Consider the following 21,030-nt stretch of genomic DNA (forward strand, 5'->3'; position numbering starts at 1 on the left):
AAGGTGCGGCCTCCTCAATAATTCCAGCTGAGCCCATCAACTTCAGACAAGCGCTGCCTCATCCTCATACTTCATCGTCCTCCTTCCTAGAAAAACAGGACTAAAGTGGAAAGGACCACGGCCCTGAATGCCATGGCAAAGAAGCAGAGAAACTGCCTTTCCACAAAGAACAGGCTGAATAAGAAAAAACTGTTATTAGCCCTGGACGCGGGCCATGCAGCCGGCTTTATGGAGTGCAGAGCCTGCCCAGGCAAGTTCTCCCATGAGTCCTTCTCACAAACTAGTTATAACATCAAACACGCTGATCCTGGCATTTAACCCCAAAACCTAAGGCAAGGGAAAGATTCCTTTTCTTTTTAAAAGTTTGAGAAATTCATTTCCCTCCTTTCTGTTGCCAGAGGACTTGATACCTCTTACCACTTCCTACCTCTCTGGGTTGTGGAGTAGCCTGTGATGTGTTTCTAAACTCATTCATGTACAACCCGTGATTCTCACAGCCTGAGCCATGCTGGTCCTGATTCTGCGACGAACAAAACACGAGGCCGGGCACCTCCATCGGAAAGCAGCGCGGCTCCCTCTCGGCCTCTGAGAGCTACACATGGAGGTTTTCACTCCTTTTCTGCCCGAGGTGCAGGCTCGGACCTCAGGCCCGATGACCAGGTGACCGTCCAGCTTTCCACCCTGACACAGACTCGCTCTCTAGTGCATGGACCTTCCATGAAGCGCTCGAAAACCGAATGCTTTAAGGAATAGCCGTGGATTAAGAGAAACATCGAGGAAGAGATAAAAAATTAAACACGTGGTGAGAGAACACATAACAGAAACACTGAGAAAGTCTGGATCTGTACAGCTGAGGAGGTCTTAGGGCCACTGTGAACTGGGCATCTGGGCTCAGCTCCATGAAGAACAGATCAAAGCCAGGCGGCAGCCCTCAGGAGCCATCGTGGGCGCAAAGGGGAGACTCCAAGCTTACACTGTTTCCTTTCCTTCAAAGCAAAGGAGAACCCAGCAGCTCAGAGATAGAAGGGAAACCCCAGCAATTCAAAGTCTGGACTCAAGGCCAGAAGGAGGAGCCTATGGAGCTGGGAAGGAGAAATGGGGTTTCCCTGTTCGCTCAGTGGTAAAGAATCCACCTGCAATGCAGGAGATGCAGGTTCATTCTCTGGGTCGGGAAGATCCCCGGGAGCAGGCAATAGCAACCCACTCCAGTATTTTTGCCTGGGAAAGCCCATGGATGGGGAGCTCCCAGGCTCCAGTGCATGCGGTTGCAAGAGTTGGACACGACTTAGCTACGGAAAAAAAAGAGAAACATACAAGAAATATCGCAGGACATCCCTATGTGCAGAACCTAAAAAGAAATGATACAAATGAACTTACTTGCAAAACAGAAACAGACTCACAGACTTAGAGAACAAACATATGGTTGCCAAGGGGGCTGAATGGGGGGCAGGGATACTTAGGGAGTTTGGGATGGATATGTATATACACTGCCATATTTAAATTGGATAACCAACAAGGACCTACTGTATATATAGCACTCTGCTCAATGTTATAAGGCAGCCTGGGTGGAAGGGGAGTTTGCAGGAGAAAGGATACATGTGTAGAATATGGATGGGTCACTTTGCTGTCCATCTGAAACTATCACAACATTGTTAATTGGCTATACTCTAATACAAAATAAAGAGCAAAAAAGAAAAAAAAAGACTGTCTTCACCCATGTGTGCATATACACACACACACACACACACAGACACACTCCTACCTTGTGGCCTTAAGCCTTCAGGGCCTGGCCAAATTCCAGCTCTGCTAATTGCATCAGACCCACCTTTCACCCCTCCTCACCCTCTGCAATTAGCCCAGATTCTCCGCTTCCTGCTGCTCTGGGGGAGGAGGGGCGGGGGTGCAGGGTGAAGTCTGAGGCCAGCTGCTCCCTCGGTCCCACCCACAGCCCAGCCCCGGAAGTGCTGGTTTCAGAAGGTGCCTGAAGCAATCTAGCCCCTTCCTCTGGGGCTCCCGGCTTAACATGGGGGAGCCCAAGCAGGAGACCTTGGGGAAGCAGCGCTCCCAGCCTGGCCCCACCGGTGGGGGAGGCTTCTGGCTCAGGACCCGGGAATGGCCTGGCCCACCTGCACACCACGGCTGGTCTGCCCACAGCAAGCCACCTCCCTCCAGGACTGCAGAAAGCAGCCAATGACCACGACAGCTTGAGCTCTCTGGGGCTTCCCTACTTTACTCCACCAGCCTCACTTGCCTAATCTGTAAAATGGGGGCAGCAGTTTCTTCCTCACAGTGACAGGGTTGAAAGCTCCTAGCACAGTGCCAAGCTTATAGCCATCCAGCTATCTTCTTTCTCTCAGCCTTCTGACAGGGGCACAGGGCTGAGTCCCAAAGTTTCTGCTTGCTATTCAATACGGCTCTATAGCATTTCTTCTAAAAACAGAAGAGGAAAAAAGGAAAACCAAGTCCAACCGGCAGCTGCTCTCGTGCTACAAAAACAAAAAACCCTGCCTCTGGGAAGCTGTGGGGCTGCATGGCCCGTGACCGGGTGTCCACAGTCCTGTCGGCTCTGTCCCTGGCAGCAGGTCAGGTCAGGAGCACACGCCTTCTGCCTGGTGTGGAGAAAGGGAATTCAGGTGGACCTGAAGCTGCTGTCTTCCTGCAGCGCCCCCGCCCCACTTCCAGCCCCAGACAGGCTGACTCGGAGCCGCTGTCCTGAAGCCCGGCGGGCCAGCACTCTGCTGCAGGGCTCTGCTCTCCCAGGCCTCAGAAAGCATTTTATCCTCCTCCTGATGTTCCCTCTGGGCAGGGGACCTAGCAATTGCTGCCCACAGCCCCCCGAGCCTCTTGGGCTTGTCCCCTCTCCCCTCTGTCCCAGCTTTGGTCCAGAGGCTTCCATGACCTGTCCTGACTCCCCAACTCCCTCCTGAAGCCAATCCACTCTCAATATGGGTGTCAAGAGTTTTCTTTTTTTAAACTTTCCTCTTTCAAAAGGCTATAAACACTCCCAAGTCCCTCTGGGATGAAGTTCAAATTCGTGAGCCTGGCATTCGCCCTCGGGAACCTCCTTACCTTTCCAGCCTCACCCATCACCACTCCCCACCGAAGCCCCAACCTCCAGCCACTCAGAGGTGACTTGCTCAGCCCTCAGGCTGCTCTGTGCCTCTCTGGTTGTGCAGGTGCTGTTGCTCCCCCAGGACACCCCCCATGCACCCCACTTTCTGCCAGACTAGCTCTATGCCCATCCTTCAGGACTCAGGCCAAGCACCACCCCCTTCGCAAGCTCTCCTTGGGCACTGGCCCTCCCCTGGCTGGGGCACTCCTGCCCACGTCCTGTGACATCCGTGGCCCGTGACATCCGTGGCCTGTGACATCCATGGCCTGTGACATCCGTGGCCTGAGCCCACTGGCGTTCCAGCGGCTGGTTTGCCTGGCGTGTCTCCCACCCCGCCAGACACGAGCATCTCAGGCATGGAGAACGGCCTTAAGAACGAGGAGGAGGAACAGACATGAGAACCGGGGGACTCCCAGCGGGTCACACCCACCTCTCTGGGCCACCAGTTTCCATGTCCCATATTTCATCACCCGATTCCAGAGAGAACAGGGGACAGGAAGGGAGAGGAAGGAAAGAGGAAAGGAGGGGTCCACGCAGACCACCGCCCTCCCCAGCCTCACTTCCCAACATGGTCTGGAAGTCTCTCCCTTAAACTTTAGACTGAAAGCAAACATTCACGGGGAAGTCGGTCATCTCCTGGGTCAAGTCCGTGGCAGACAAAGGCTCCCAGCTCTGAAAGGGGGCCAGGGTGCTGGGGCCCCTCTGATGAAGGCCTCCCAGGCCTGGGGCTGGACCGCCCGGCCTCACCACTGCCATTTGGTCACCATGTCACAGCCCTGCTGGAGACTCCAAACCAGCATCTAGTGACACACCAACAAGGAAGTTTGCCCAGATGTCCGGCAAAAATAATCCCAGACCTCCATTCGCACGGCAGAGACACAGAAATCTTCAGCATTCAGCAGCAACACAGAACACAGCATTTTTAATGGGGGAAGGACACAAAGGGGCAATTCAGCAAAGAAAAACAAAAGGCCCATAAAGAAGGCAATTTTGGCAATAAGTAGCAAAAGTCCTCAAAGTATTCATGCCCTCTGACCCGGGAATTCCATGCTAGGAATTTATCCTAAGGACATAAAAACAGTTGTTGAAAGATTTATGGACAAAGGTTGTTCATGGTGGCATTATTTATAATTCTAAGACAGAAATAACTCAGTATCAATGAGAGTGGTATAGCCACATGATGAAGTGCCATGTAGACACTAAAATGCATTTATGAAAGAATATGAAAAAGGATATGAGAAAATGCTCACTGCCCAGTAAATGAAAAGAAAGGTTTCGTACGATCCACACCCTGAAACACACAGAGGCACAGACACAAAGTTAGAAAGCATAAATATCAAAATGTTAACAATGATATGCCTAGGTGGTAAGAGAGTGGGCAGATTTAATTTTCTTTGTGTTTCCCAGTCTGCAATCAGAAAATATAATAAAAAATATTACCTTTAATTTCCTCAAAACATAGAGATAAGTTACATCCAGAATACCCTTCTTACCATAAGAAAAAATGCAAAAGAAAAAAAAAAAACCCATCTCATAGCCTTTCTAAGAGTGGAGAGTCTGTCATACAGAGTAAAATGAGTCAGGAAGAGAAAAACAAATATTGTATATTAACGCATATATATGGAATCTAGAAAAGTGGTATAGATGAGTCTATCTGCAGGGCAGGAATAGAGATGCAGATGTAGAGAACAGACCTGGGGATGAAGGCAGGAAGGGAGGGCGGGGTGCAGTGGGAGAATAGCACTGACACATACACTCTGGGGCTTCCCTTGTGGCTCAGCAGTAAAGGATCTACCTGGAACGCAGAAGACCCAGGTTCGATCCCTGGGTTGGGTCGATCCCCTGGAGTAGGAAATGGCAACCCACTCCAGTATTCTTGCCTGGGAAATCCCAGGGACAGAGGAGCCTGTTCATGGGGTCGAAGAGTCGGACAATGTGTAAAATAGACAAGCTAGTGGTAAACTGCTGTGTGGCAGAGGGCTCAGCTTAGTGCTCTGTGATGACCTCTGTGATGAGTGGTGAGAGGGAAGTGACTGGGAGGGAGACTCAAGAGGAAGGGGATATATGTATACTTATAGCTGATTCACTTTTGTACAGGAGAAACTAACCCAACATTCGAAAGCATTGAGATTGAAAAAGCTGGCTTAAAACTCAACATTCAAAAAACTAAAATCATGGCATCCAGTCCCATCACCTCATGGCAAATAGATGGGGAAACAACAGAAACAGTGACAGACTATTTTCTTGGGCTCCAAAATCACCGAAGATGGTGACTGCAGCCATAAAATTAAAAGACGCTTGCTCCTTGGAAGAAAAGCTATGACCAACCTAGACAGCTTATTAAAAAGCATAGATATTACTTTGCCAACAAAGGTCCATATAGTCAAAGCTAAGGTTTTTCCAGTAGTCGTGTATGGATATGAGAGTTGGACCATAAAGAAGGCTGAGTGCCAAGGAATTGATGCCTTCCAATCTGTGGTGTTGGAGAAGACTCTTGTGAGTCCCTTGGACTGCCAGGAGATCCAACCAGTTCATCCTAAAGGAATCAGTCCTGAATACTCATTGGAAGGACGGATGCTGAAGCTCCAATACTTTGGCCACCTGATGCGAAGAGATGACTCATTGGAAAAGACCCTGATGCTGGGAAAGACTGAAGGCAGGAAAAGGGGCCGACAGAGGATGAGATGGTTGGATGGCATCATCAACTCAATGGACATGAGTTTGAGCAAACTCTGGGAAATAGTGAAGGACAGAGAAGCCTGTTTTGCTGCAGTCCATGGGGTCACAAAGAGCCAGACACAACTGAGTGACTGAACAACAACAAATACTCCAATAATAAAATAGAGTAGAGAAAGCAACTTCTCCCTTACAAATTCAAAACACTATTATTCATAAAGCAAATCCCCCTGGTACCTGTAGACAGGGCCTGATCAGTTAAGTTCCCTTGAACACTGTCTCTATCCACCAAAGCACATCACATCTACCTAAAGAGACTTCACTTTATCTGAAAAGCCTCCAGACCACATGAATTAGAGTTCACTTTGTTGCCACCAACAGAGTCAAATATACGCTTCCTTCTATTTTTACTTTTGACAAAAGTCTTTCATTTCTTTTAACTGTGCACATTTCTAAAGATAATTCTAGCAGTCAGCCCATGCTTATCTAAAATAAACACCACGGAAAATTGACAGATCCCCAAAGCAAGGTGGAGTGGGCAAGAGGTACAGGCAGTAATATGGAGGTTTAATGTGAAGATGTGACACAAAACCATATGTACACACACACAGAAATTAACCACAGGAGTTACCTCCAGGGAGGCAGGTAAGGATAACTGGATGAAGCAAGAGAAACACCGGGGACTTCAGTCAGAAAAAAACTCTTAGAAGAAAGGTCTGAAGCAAATATGAAAAATATTCACATATGTTCATATTTATTTTGGGCAGATACACAGGTGTTCCTTAAAACCATTTGTACTGTTTCATTTTTAATCTTTTCAAAGCAATGAAGGAAAAAAGAGATTACAGAAGATATTACAACCCAGGACTGTTGCTTCTGCAACAAAGACCAATATTGTGGGTCTGTTCTGGCCTTCAACCACGTGACAGACCAGAAGTCAGAAGAGCCAAGTTCCAAGAACTTGCAATACAGAACTTCCTCGAGGTGATCTGAAACTAAAATCTTGGTGGTCGCCGGCCGCCACGCAACTATGGAATTTCAGAACCACAAGAGCCCACCCTCTTCTGGACAGATGAACGCTCAGGAGGCCCACAGCAGGAAAGCCGCACGTCCCAGGGCTTGGCCAGCGAGGGGAGGCGCCAGGAGCAGCTCAGCCAATTCCCCATTTCAGAGTCAGCCCTGCGGGTGGGTGCCCATTTCAGGATGGACATCCACATGCAACACAACAGTGAAAACGTACATCTCCACCAACACACGCTGAACTCATCCGGGCCGCTGTGTGAAGTACTTCCCACTTGCAGAAAACTCAGAAATTTCACATGACAATTAGGCCCCAGGTGTCGTGAGAAGAAGCTGGCTCACAGGTGTCCTCAGGGCATGGGAGGACCGTGGACACCACGCACAACCCCGAGGATAAACACGCCAGCTGCCGCACCAGGGATTTCTGCATCTACTACTGGCCAGGTTTTCCCACGGGTTCTGCAATCAAATGAATGTGCACTCAACACCCACACTCAAGGCTCTGGATGTGACAAATGAACCATTCTATATATCCAAATTTTAACTTAAAAGGACTCCGATGAAAAAGAGTTTGGCTATTGAATGAGTCAAACAAGTCTCATGCGATGCTCTGGAGAAGGGAATGGCAGCCCACTCCAGTATTCTTTCCTGGGAAATCCCATGGACAGAGAAGCCTGACGGGCGACAGTCCATGGGGTGGCAAAGAGTCGGACACGACTTAGCAACTAACAATAAAACAACACGTGATGCTGGGCTCAATGCTGACCAGCCCAGGGGCTTGAGGCAGGGTACGCTTCTGATCTAGGCCCGCCTTCCTTCCAGGTCTCTTCACAGGTGAATCGATTGTGGGTGCTCATCCTGATCCGCCTCTCCTTTAAAATTCAGAGACTGAATTGGGTGCTCTGCCCAAGGACATGTCCAACTCTGGCTTCCCAGCAACCCCCTCAATGACATCCGTTCCCCCAGGTCGCCTTCTCATCACTGCATACCGTCCTGTCCTGCAGCAGATGAGATGTGCCTCCGCTTTATGTGATGCACAGGAGTCACCCGAGTTCTCACTGAGCTCTCTCTGCCCCCGGAGGCCTGGCTGACTGGGCCTCTCCCCGACATCACCAGAAACGCTCTAAACCACTAGGTTCCCACGAGCGTGCATCAGAATCACCTGGAGGGCTTGTTAAGCTATAGACGGCCAGACCTCGGCAGAAGGTCTGGGGAAGGGGCCTGACCCACACCTCTAATGAGTCCCCAGGTGACACGGGTGCTGCTGGTCTGGGGACCACACTGAGGGGGCCACCTCTCTAGCCCACTGACGGCCCCTCCTGGTGGAAGGACGTTAAGACTTAAAACAGCTGGGGAAGCTCTGAAAAAGCAGATTCTAGATGCCAATCCAAGAAGAGTCAGAGCAGCAGGTCAGAGGGAGGCCCGAGACACGGGTGGTCAGACTGAACCAGGCCACGCTGGTTCTCACCCACTGTCTGTCCTCTGCCCCAGAAGAAGGTCAAAGATCCTTTTTTGTCTCCGCAGGTTTTCAGGAACAAAACTTGAGCTTCCTTGTGAAAGAAGCCCATGCTATTCACAAGAGGCCCCGTCCCTCCTGACTCTCCCAGCCCCATGTGCCTCAGAAAAGAAGGGGACGGCCTGGGGACTGAAAGCAAACCACTGCTGGGCAAACAAGACCCGGGGCTGGATTCGGTGACCCCGCTGTGTCTACTGAAACACCACGGCAAGAGGAAGTCCCCGTCCCGGAAGGGTGACCTCCCACCTTCCCCAGCCACCCTGGCCAGAGTAAGAACCTCATTGGTCTCATATCACCTCAAGACCTCACAATCTGCAGGACCTCTCTCAAAAGGGGACGCTGGGCAGTACTTCTTTTGGAAAACTTTTCTTGAATGTCACTTGACAATAATAACCGATTATGTTTATGCTACAATTGTCAGGTGGGAGGGAAAAAAGGCAGGATATGCAATTGTATATAAGGCATGACTACCACGGAATAAAACACAAAAACTATTCATGCAAAAACTGGAAGGAAGCACTAAAAATGTTAATAGTGATTGTCTCTGGGTGCTGGGGTTCTGCGCGGTTCTTTTCTTCTTGCGACTTGTTTTCTAAGGGGTTGTTTATAAAGAGCACATATTATTTACATAACCAGAACTAAGCTTTATTTTACAATAAGTTGGAAGGAAAAAACAACAGAACGCTGCCCACACCTAAGCTGTGTCAGTGCAAAAGGGCAATGTCCTGCCAGCTTCCTCCAAGTGCGCGGGGCTGACCAAGGGGCAGGGACGGCTCACGGCCTCCAGAGAGTGCTTTCAGCAAACACTGCTCTGGGCTGGGGCTGAGGCTGTCCACGCACACCAGCCCTGCCCTCAAAGAGCTAGGAGCTCAGACACAGAACAAGGATGCAGGGGTCTTCTTTTCTACCTGTAAGTCCTTCAGGGCCCTGAGAACGGACTAGTGATCGTCTCCTTCCAGAGACGGCTGCCCATCTTGTAGAACTCGGCTCAGTGACCCCACGAACAGCAAACTGCCTCCAAGTACTGTAGAGGGTCTCAGGCCCTTTGGTCGACCCAGAGTGGACTGTCAGAGCTGATGGGCACCACCGGCATGCGTACTCCTGGGCCGGCAAGCCCGGAGGGCAGTACCCGCCAGGCCAAGCAGCCCGCAGTAAGCGCCTGAGTGCCGCAAGCCGCACACAGACCCAGAAATCTCACCTCCATCCCAACCCTTCACCGCGGCCATCAGGGAGGGTTACCACCTCCCAGGCACACCTGGGGCGGGAGACACACCTGTCCAGAGTTGGGGATCTCGTCTCCAACTGTGACGACCACCCACTTCCCCTGGCACTTGCACACAGCGTGGAAAGCACTGCGTGAGTGCTAAATCGCTTCAGTCGTGTCTGACTCTGTGCGACCCCATGGACTGTAGCCCGCCAGGCTCCTCTGTCCATGGGATTCTCCAGGCAAGAATACTGGAGTGGGCTGCCATGCCCTTCTCCAGGGGATCTTCCTGACCCAGGGATCGAATCCACATCTCTTACCTCTACTGCCCGACAGCCAGCATGGCCATCAGACAGCCTGCTCCACACCCAGACCCAAGTTCACGGGCAGCACCAGGTTCCGCAGAATGTGGCTGTCACGTGGGAAGCACTAGCTGAGACCCACCGGCTGACAGTATTCCTGGCCCTGGGCGTGGCTCTCCTAGCAAGGAAACAAACCCTCACCAGCCCCCAGATGCAGCTCGTGCAGGGCGCCCCCCAGCCCTTCCTCAGCACAACCAGCATCTGTTACTAAAAGCATGGACCTGCTCAGCCACCCAGAGGCTGCTCAGAGTGCCCACGGTGCTGGGCTACCAACGGGCCCTGGAACGAGCACCGGGGGGGCTGGCTGAACTGACCATAAAGCAAAGGCAACCAGCACCCCCACCCCAGAGGGAGGAAGATGGAAATTATCATCTCAGAAAACCCATGACATGTCCACTCCCTCCTTCACCCATCTTTTCTCAAACTCAGCAGCACCCGCAGCCCTCTGCAGGAAGCGGACAAGCACACGGCCCGACGCCTCGGCGCAAACTCCATCCGGCCGCCTGTCCAGCGACCCCGGTGACCTCGGGACCCGCATGGCTGCATGAGGGCAGAGAGGGAAGCCACAGCTGGCCGGAGGGCTTCCTCAAGGCGACAGGGACCTCATCGCTCTGAAGATGCTCCCAAGCCCCAGAACCGAGACGAAGTTACAGCCCAGGAGGCAGAGGGCTCCGTGAAACCCCAGCATGAATCCAGAAGGGATGGGCTCTTGAGCAGTGGCTCTCAAACTGTGCCCCTGGGGTCCTGAGAACCCCCCAGAGATGCCCCGGAGGGCGAGGAGGGGGCTGAGCAGAGGGCATTCGAGCCCCCAAGTCACTCAGAGTTGCCAGGACTTCCCTTGGGGGCTCAAGAAAATTCACATGGGGCTAAAAAGTTTCACAGCTAAGTTTGACAAACCCGGGCTCCAAAGTGCACACTTTAAATCTACTTCCCGTCAAAGCCTCCACATAAAGATCATGAACATCAAAGATCCTCGCCCAGCTGGCCCAAAGCTAGGATGGGGGTTTCACAGCCCTTCCCCTTCGGGCCCTCTTGCCTGACCCACCCACCGGCGAGCTGAGATATGGGGAGCCTTTCACAGGCAGACACCCCAACCCTGAACCCCGGTACTTCTGTCTGCCAGCTGGGGGCTGGTTGATTTCATATTTGGCCCGAACACAACCCTTCTGTGGTCCTTCTCGCCCTCAGCCCCTTGAATCACTTCTGTACAGACTCGCCGAGCTGTGGGTGATAACCGTGCAGGGTGCCCCTCCCAGAACTCTCCCCAGCCAGGCCCCCCGCGACTGTGAGCTGGGGCTGCGGCTGCGGACCACGGCTCGTCTCCGGGTCCCCCAGCACCAGGCGCAGTGCAGTGACCACGACTCAGAGCACGTTCCCCGGGCAGAGCAAAGCGATCCCACCTCTGACCCTTCTCACAATGCCAGAGAAAAGATGCATGTGCAAACACGCCAAGTGTCAACAGGCAGCTGCCTGGCCACCACTTCCTCTCAGCTTCCTGTGGGGAAATCGTTCGTTCGTAGGAAGGTATTGCCGGACGCACAGCAGGACTCTGGGGGGGGTGAGACCAGGGAGGACCGCCTTACCTGGTAGTAGGTCTTGATGTTTCTCACCAAGATGGTCAAGTTCTGAATGCGAAGGTTCACATCGTTGTTGACGTGCTTGTTGATGCGTTGATTTGTTGGCCTGGGATCTCTAGTGGGGGGGGGGGGAGGTAAAAAATGATGAGAATGGAAACTGCACCTCTCAGCCCCTGCCACACCCCATCCTACCCCGAGTGCCGAGTCCTCTCCAAGCCTAGGTCACTATGCAGCTGTGACGAGCGTAGCTCAGGTCAAATCCTAAGTCTGCTACTGCCCAGCCGTGGAACCCTCAGGGGAGACACACTACTTTCTGTGCCCCATCCCCAAGCACCAAACCCACCACCGCCTGCCCTTAATCAATATTATTTTTGCCCCCACTGCTGGCAGCAGCCATAAACAACCAGGTGTCAATGCAGACCCAAAATGACACTGTATAAAAGTCAGTGTTTGTTTCTCAGTCTGTAAGTCGTGTCCGACTCCTTTGAGACCCCCATGGACTGTATAGCCTGCCAGGCTCCTCTGATCATGGGATTTCCCAGGCAAGAATACTGGAGCAGGTTGCCATTTCCTTCTCTAGGGGATCTTCTCAACCCAGGGATTGAACTCCTGTCTCCTAGCACTGACAGGTGGATTTCTTTTTCTTTTTTTTAACCACTGAGCCACCAATAACCTACCCCAAAATATATTTCAAGATTAAAGAGAATAGGACTTCCCTGGTGGTACAGTGGATAGGAGTCCGCCTGTCAGTGCAGGGGACACGGGTTCGATCCCTGTTCCGGGAAGATCCCACATGCCATGGGACAACTAAAGTATGTGTGCCCCGACTCCTGAAGCCCGTGCGCCTAGAGCCCCGTGTCTGCAGCAAGAGAAGTCAGCACATGAGAAGCCTGTGCACCCCACTGGAGGGCACCCCCTGCTCACTGCAACTAGAGAAAGGCCGCAGGCAGCAACAGAGACCCAGTGTAAGCAGACATAAATAAATATTGTTAAAAAATTGAGAGAGCCAACTTATTACATAAAAGATAAAAAAGGATTAAAAGCTAAAAGCCAAACCAAGCAAACTGTGTGAAACATCAAGAAAGGGGGGAAAATGGTACATTTTCTGACTTCATAAAAATGAGCAAAATCATCAATGTTCCACTTCACATGGGTCTCCTGCGTGTGTCAGAGTGTTCGTGCCTGTGATTTACATTCCAGGCAGACACTTCTGGCTCAAAAAACCGCACCGTGAGTCTGACACTATGTCGGGTATGCCACACTCTACAACAAATGCTAAGAGACACAGATAATTGATGTGGGGAGTCCCCAAAGTGTCATTTCTTTTCCAAACTCAGGCAAAAGGCAGGTCTGGTTGTGATGAAACTAAAAATCTGAATCAAGTGATTTATAATATCACTCATCTACATACAGGACATTTCTCAAAAATTCCCAGTGTTAAAGATGTTTTCTATTTGGAGAACAGACTCGACAAGAATGGATTTTCACTCCCCCCTCCCCAACACGTACCACACACTGCTTTCTTTTCCTAACAAAGTCCTCCCGCCCATTCGACTGTCCCAAGACACCATGAAGGATGTCTCATTCAAATAAGGACTGTCTTCATGGTTTCATCTGTCATCCGAGCCCTGTGATGAGGGTGCTGAGCCTCCTGGGGGCTGGTGTGACGGAAGAGAGACAGATTTCTTCCCCCTTCCTTGGTACCCAGGCCCCTCATTGATGATCGTGGGAGCACAGGAAGGGGAATTTGGGGAGTAAAGCAAATCAATCTCAATGCCATTCCGCTCTTTCAAAGCCAATAATTTATACAAGATTAACCAATAGGAAAAAAAAATCTACAAACTGAAATTATTTCAAATATCACTGCAGGCACAATTTCTTAATAACACAAGCTGTTTAAAATTCAACCATTAAGTAAATATTTGATATAAACACTATGAGTCTCGACACTGTATTGCATGTGTGCAAACCCCTTTATGAATCACACTGCCATAATCAGCCATGGATTTTATTCAATCATCCTGCCTCCCCTAAAACAGTCATATATGAACACGTTGGGGCAACCAGAGGACCTCTTTTCAACTGTCCCAACATTTTTCCTGGGATAACATTTCCTACTGTCCCTACATAGTACAGAGTCCTGCCAAGCCATTTACATGTCTCTTTTGGAGCCATTCATTACTGAGAAAATAAAGGTTAACAGTTGTGTGGAAATTAATTTAGCTATAGAGAAGGCATTCAGAATTTAAACCGCAAAGGCAATTTAGCTACAGAAGTGTACCTAGCATGACAAAATAATTTATCTTAAGGGTGAAATTCTCCTTTTACTATAGAGACCTGAAGAGATGAGAGGCAATTTCATAAAGTGATGAATGTGCTTCTTACAACAGGAGAACTCAGGGCTTCCCAGGTGGCTCAGTGGTAAAGAATCCGCCTGCTGGTGCAGGAGACACGGGTTCGATCCCTGGGAAGATTCCACATGCCGCAGGGCAATTAAACCTGTGTGCCACAACTACTGAGCCTGTGCCCTAGGGCCCAGGAGCCAAAACAGAGAAGCTCCTGCAATGAGAAGCCTACGCATCACAACTAAGACCCAGCACCATTAATAAATACATTTTTTTTTTAAAAAAAAACAGAACTTAGAGAAGATGCAGGTCCCAGTTTTCATTCAGTCAGACGGGACCACCTGAAGAGTACCAGGAGCTGGAGGACCTTAACAAACACATGGATGTTCATTGCACAAGCAAAGGCAAAACACACACCCAGGGTTTGGGCTGGGAGGCAATCAGGTGACCGGGGGAGCCTCTGACCATCCCCGCTCTTGTTAACCTCCAGTTCTGGGAAGCAACAGCTAATGGAAACAACATTCCAAAAGAGCTCACGTTTAGTATATGAATAATTAGACTAACTATCTTGATCATTATATTAGCACGCCTTCCTTTAACTACGGCTCTCAAGCTAAAGAGAGATTAGGAAATAAATCGAACAGCAGGCAAGTCTGGTTAAGGAAGGCCTATCCCCTCTTGGCCCAGCATTGCATAACCCCCTCCCGTCCCGGAGCAAGAAATGGGTCAGTAGCCACTAATTCTGGTCTGGAAATGGGGCCCAGGATGGGCCAAAGTTCTCTAGGCCACATTGGGCTCATCTGCCAGGTGACCACAGGACCCTTGCAGCCCTAATACCGTTCTAGGAAGGCCAGGGCTGTATTGGCCAATGTGGTTCTTGATCCCAGGAAGATCATAGAACTACTGCAAGACTGTCTCCCTGAAAGCCATCACCAACAAGGATCTCTTTATGAGACAGTCCTAGAACACAAAAGCCTGACAGCCCCACATCACGATGTGTGGGATACACACAGGACAGGAGAGAGACAAGGGTGCAGGAAAGTGTCTAGTAGCTTGTCCGAACTTGGAGACAAATAAGTCAAAAGTTCAGGGCCCTGAGGGCTTTCTTCTTGTAAAAAAACAAAAAAAAAGAAATCACTCTCCCTAAAATTTCAAAGAGAACAATAATTTAGACTTATAGCAACCTTGCCTCCCTCCTTTGAGAAAAGGTCAGCCCCCAACTTTTCATCATATTCCAACGACTCCTAAATTTAAAATTGAATCCAGGAAAAAAAAAAAACCCAAATCAAGAAACCATGTTTGGGGACTTCCCTGGCAGTCCAGTGGTTAGGACTCCATGCTTCCAATGCTGGCGCACAGGTTCAATCCCTGGTCGGGGAACTAAGATCCCACATGCCATGTGGTAAGGCCAAAAAATTTTAAAAATAAAGAAGAAATTATGTTTGATACAGATGATAGAGATATTGATAATCTATCATAGATTTAAGAAAAGGTTGAGCCCAACTTTGTATAAAAATACATCAGGAAGATGTATGTATAAACCACAGACGACATCTGGGAGACACCAGAATATTACTACTACTACCTTGACATGGTAAAATTATAGGCAATTTTTGTTTTGCTCATCTATATGTTCTTCCTGGAGGAGGAAATGGCAATGCACTCCAGTAGCCCAACAGACAGGGGAGGCTAGTGGGCTACAGCCCATGAGGTTGCAAAGAGTCAGACGTGACTGAGCATACACAAGCATCTCTATGTTCCTACCTTCCTACAATGAACATGAATTTTTTCACTTAATTTTTACAGACTCAAGGCTCCATGAAGAGTGGCACATGCTGCAGCCACGAAAGAATATCACTTAAGTTCATGAGTAAAAATCTATTTTGCTGCAACGCTTTAGCACCAACACAAACTCATTCAACTAACAAGTATCTGCCTCTTTAGCCTCAGCTTTAACATCTGCAAAATGGGAACATAACTCCTCTTCCAGCACACTAAGGAAAAAACTTACCCTTCAAATGTTTTTTTATTTTTCTTTACTCCTGAGTAAATCACTTTTAAAAGATTTACTTTTTTTTACTTGGAGGGTAACTGCTTTCCAATGTTGTGTTGGTTTCTGCCACGCAGCAATGTGAGTCAGCCGTAGTTATACACATGTCGCCTCATTCTTAAACCTCCCTCCCACCCCACCCCACCCCTCAAGGTTGTCCCAGAGCACCGGGCTGAGCTCCCTGCGTCCTATGGCAAATTCCCACCGGCTATCTAGTTTACATACGGTGATGTATATGTGTCAACGCTCAACTGGTCCCAACCAATGCTCTCGATTGGTCCCAACCTTTCCTTCCCTTACATAAGGTAACGTGTATGTTTCAATGCTGCTCTCTCAATTCATCGCACTCTCTCCTCCCTGCCCCACCCAGCTCCTGCTGTGTCCACAAGTCTGCTATCTATGTCTGTGTCTCTATTGCTGCCCCACATATAGGGTCATCAGAACCATTTTTCTAGATTCCATATATATGCATTAATATACAATACTCCAAATGCTTTTTAGAAGCTTAAGGAACTCTTCCATTCACCTGAGGATATTTCCAACTTCTGAATAATGAATATATTATCCGTAATTTTGCAGCTAGCACAAGGGGTTAGAAAGGAGTCTGAACAAAGCAAATAGTATTGGATTTAACATAGGCTTTGCCCAGGTACAAGCTTTCAGTTCCAGTTTCCAACTGTACTCAACAGCCACTGCATCAACTCAGGTGTCCACTCTCACATGGACAGATGCACACCAGCACACACGTGTGACTACACACACAAAGCCAGCTTCAGGCCTCACTAACAATAATGATGACCGACATGACTGACATTCATTAGGCATTTCCTATACATGCATAATCGTATTTAATCTTCCCCAAATCTATAAAATACCATCCCGTTTATTACAGGTCAGGAAATTGAGGCTTAGAGAGTTTAAGTAATTTGCCCAACGTAACAGAACTAGTATAGCAGAGGGAAGATTTGAATTTGTCTGCCTGATGCTAGAGTCAGAGCCCTTTTCTTTTCTTTTTTTCTTTTTTAAGTATTTTCTTTTGGGCTTCCCTGATAGCTCAGTTGGTAAAGAAGCCGCCTGCAATGCGGGAGACCCCAGTTCGATTCCTGGATCAGCAAGATCGACTGGAGAAGGGATAGTCTACCCACTCCAGTATTCTTGGGTTTCCCTTGTGACTCAGTTGATAAAGAATCAACCTGCAATGTGGAAGACGTGGGTTCAATCCCTGGGTTGGGAAGATCCCCTGAAGAAGGGAAAGGCTTCCCACTCCAGTATTCTGGCCTGGAGAATTCCATGGACTGTATAGTCCATGGGGTCGTAAAGAGTCAGACAGGACTGAGCGACTTTCACAGTTTAAAGTCTTTATTGAATTTATTACAATACTGCATCTGTTTTATGTTTTAGCTTTTTGGCTGTAAGACGTGGGATCTCAGCTCCCTAACCAAGAATCGAACCTGCACCCTCTGCCTTGGAAGGCAAAGTCTCAACCACTGGACCACTGGGGAAGTCCCTGGAGTCAGAGCTCTTAATTTTCCTGTGAGACTGTGAAAAGCATGTCCAAAGTGAATTAGACACCTTGTTTTCCCCTTGGGGACCAGTAGGTACCCAGGGAAAGTGCATCCACAGAGGAGCTATTCAGCAAGTTTTCCCAAGCTGCTCCATCCACGCCGCTCAATGCCTCACTTTCATTCAGGACTTCTCCTGGACCTGGGCCTCCCCTGAAAGCTGAGCCCACAGGGCTTTCCTGCTTTCAGGCACTGATGTCACCCAGAGGCCTGGCCGAGAGACTACCACTCCAGCCTTCTTCAGTTGCCGGAGACAATGCCCAGGTGCAGTCACGTGACCCCCATCCAGCCCCCATATGGCTCTCAGTGTTAGGTAACACGCCTCTTGTCTGAGCTCTGGCAACACATTAGCACATTGCTCTCTGCAATTTTCTCAGCTCCTACCAACCTGGAGAGAGTTTATCTAAATAGGCGAACTGCACACAGTAGGGGCTACCAGCATGGGAGATAAGGCAGAACAACCTTATCGCTTACCCGCTAGTTAGCCTGACACTCGGCAGAAGTGAAAACAGGCTTGGCTTAAGTACAGTGTTAGATGTGGGGCTAGGATGTGGGTCCCAGAGTCCAGTTTTGCCCTCCGTCTCATTAGAAGAGGGCTAAGACTTAAGAATTATTAAGAAACTAAGAACATAGGGGGAAAGTAGACTGAAAAAAAAAAAAAAAAGAACTTTTAAGCGGTGACGCAACTCCTTTCTGGATTAACTGACACCAACACTTACTAGGTGGCAGGCACTGTGTTAATTGCTAACACATCACTCATTTCATCCTCACAACCATCTCTTAAGGGAGGTACTTTCCTTCCCATTCTACAGATGAGGAAACTGACATGGTAAAGGATGTGCCCAGCGGCACAGGGCTGGCATGAGACCTAGGGTTTGAACAAGCGGGTTACACAGGCTTTTGACACTAGGGCTGAAACTTTCTTTTTAAACTGAGGTCCTTTTTACACAGGGTGAAATGCATGTATCTTAAGTTACAGCTTGATGAGTTTTGAAAACTGAAATATACTCCAGTCAATACATGGACCATTTTTACCGCCCTTAGAAGTTCCCCTGTGGACCACCCTGGTGGTCCAGTGGCTAAGACTCCATACTCCCAATGCAGGGGGCTCCGGTTCGACCCCTGGGTCAGGGAACTAGATCTCACAGGCCAGAACCAAGACCTGGACCAGCCAGCCAAATAAATAAATAAATATTAAAGAAAAGAAGTTCCCTTGTGCCCCCTTTCCGATCAACTCCTACCTACTTCCAAGAGAAAACAATGCTGATTTGTCCACTGGAACAGGGTTATTTTGATCACCCACTCAGTAAACCGCATGCAAGTGGCACCTCTCCCTCCTCATGTCCTTCTACAAAGTCACCCAGCTTCCCCACTGCTCTCTTTCTTGGTGCCTAACTCTGGCCAGAGGACCCAGAACCATTGCTTGAGGCCTGAGAAGCTGCAAACATATCAGTTCTCACTTGCAGGAGCATTACCTTGGCACATCAGAGGAGAAAGTAACATTGAAAATTGTCAAGGGGAAGGGAGAAGCCCTTCAAACTGCATTCAGCTGTGGGGCCAAGTGTGAACAAGTGATGAGCTGGCATTTCTCAAAGGAATGGTCCAACAGGCTTTCCTGATTTACAAGCAAGTGGTAAACGCTTTAGGAATTCCAAAGGTCAGGGAAGAAAGAGAAACAGTCCCAGGGCTTTTGTTCTCCCCTCGCCTGGGTGTAAAACCCTGAATGAAAAAGCCAGGGTTACTGCTGGTTTTTTTAATTAAACAGGACAGGCTGAAATTTCACTGGTTGTTGCACCAATTGGAATCCAATAATTTTGGGGGGTCTAACAGAATGAAGCTGGGAAATAGTTGCCAGAACTTGAATATGCCATGAGACAACCCCAGGAAAACTCCTTCTTATGAACCAAGAAGTGCTGCCAAGCTGACAAGAGATTCGTCATTTTAGAATCTAATCAAACTCAAGACAGGTAACATTGGTAGTGTCTTAAAAAACATTAAGACTGAGATGTCTCTGCCACAGCATGACATCAAGTAACTTATTACACCACAGGAGCAATGTTCTCAGGAAATTGTTTAAAATAGATCTTTGTAGGTAGATCTATTTAAACCTCTTTCGGAATATACCAAGGCTGACCGCTCCTCCTCCCACAGGGGCCACAAAGGCAGCTGATTCTCATCAGCTAATGAGTTCCTGCTCAAGATGACAACTTGCTTAGTTGCAGGTGAGTAGGTGCACACCAGGGCCTGATCCACAGAGAACATTTGCTCCAAGTGCCTGTGAATCATACAGATAAACTCAGTTCCAATATGTTCCCTGCACTTTCTGAGTTAAAAACAGAACGCAGTGGCAGGAGCCAACACCTACATGTGACAGGCTGTCAATCAGACAGGCGCTGCAAACTGCAGCAACAGGAAAGGATGTGGTCAGACAAACATGCTAGCAGGTGTAACCTCCACCAAAACTCCGTTTAAACCCACACCTCAAGACAAACAGTACCAAAGCATTCTGGCTCCCCAGGCCTCTCCCAACACAGAGACTTTTAAATCCAGTTTATAAGAAGGAACTTAACCAATTGCACTTGCTCTGGGGCAACTGGAAATACAAGATGAAAGGGAGGCAGAAACACAGGTGTCCTGACCTCCAATGAAACCTTATAGTCACTCACGGATGCTCTGGTCCCACCCGACACTTCCTGTAACCAGACACTCTCCGTTACAGCTCCTTGCCCCCCAAAGAAAGGTTATTTTGTGTGTGTGTGTCAAACAACACTTAAGTCCCTGAGTTTGAAGTCAATTGCAACATGTGGATGACAGTCACTCAATTTCAAATTCCTTTCATCAAACATCCGATCAAACCACTGTCCTAGAGTTCTTCACAACCAACAAACCAGGAAAAGACACCATTAATACCGAAATACCAGTGGGCCCACGTGCAGAGAATACTGCAACTTCACATTCCATTTCTACAACCTTAAATTCGACTTTCCGAGAAATCATTCCTTCCTTCCCCCCGGAAGGTAACTCACATTTGCAACATGATTTGGTTCAGAAAGATGCCATCCGCTAAATCCATGTACATGGTCAGGTTGTCCTGGTTGCCGCTTCCGAATGGGCCAAAAGTTTTCACCTGCGGGGAGGGGAACGCGGAGAGTAAGGCAGTAAAAGTCACTCACGCGCGCTCAGTCTAAAGCTCTCCAGGCTGGCAGGGCCCCTGGGGGCAGAAGGGAGTCACCCACGGCCACCCACCCTTCCACAGCACCCTTCTCCCGGGCCTCGCTCCCCCTCCCCGTGCCAGGCAACAGAAGCGAGACAGCAGAAAGAAAACTTCCTCGCCACTTTTCTGCGGCGTCTCAGAGTGGAAAGAAAATAAAATAAATAAAGGGGACTTTTCAATAAATTTCTCACGTCTCAGACCTATTGGAAATCACAGCGCCCACCCTAGCCTGTACACATTCTTACTCGAAACCCCCTAATCCCCACTGCCCTACACCCGCTGGTTTCAAGGGCTCAGAAACTACACGAGGCTATTTTAGGGGAGTGGGTCCTTTTTCCGAGCGGTCAAGCCATGCGCCCAGAGTGACCACTAGGACCCTGTCGCTCCAGGGC

General features: G+C 49.1%; 1 protein-coding gene across 5 annotated transcripts in view; it reads right to left on the minus strand.

Annotated features, from left to right (window-relative positions):
- CCDC88C (coiled-coil domain containing 88C) overlaps positions 1-21,030 on the minus strand; it is a 142,157-nt gene that overhangs the window by 120,616 nt on the left and 511 nt on the right. For all 5 annotated transcript variants that reach the window (XM_043921745.1, XM_043921744.1, XM_043921746.1 and 2 more), the window contains exons 2-3: positions 20,451-20,551; positions 11,474-11,582 (exon numbers count right to left, since the gene is read on the minus strand). In XM_043921745.1, coding sequence (XP_043777680.1) covers positions 11,474-11,582; positions 20,451-20,551 — 210 coding nt within the window. The remainder of the gene's footprint in view (positions 1-11,473; positions 11,583-20,450; positions 20,552-21,030) is intronic.

The sequence above is a fragment of the Cervus elaphus genome, chromosome 13, assembly GCF_910594005.1.
Source record: "Cervus elaphus chromosome 13, mCerEla1.1, whole genome shotgun sequence".
In the NCBI taxonomy this organism is placed as follows: domain Eukaryota; kingdom Metazoa; phylum Chordata; class Mammalia; order Artiodactyla; family Cervidae; genus Cervus; species Cervus elaphus.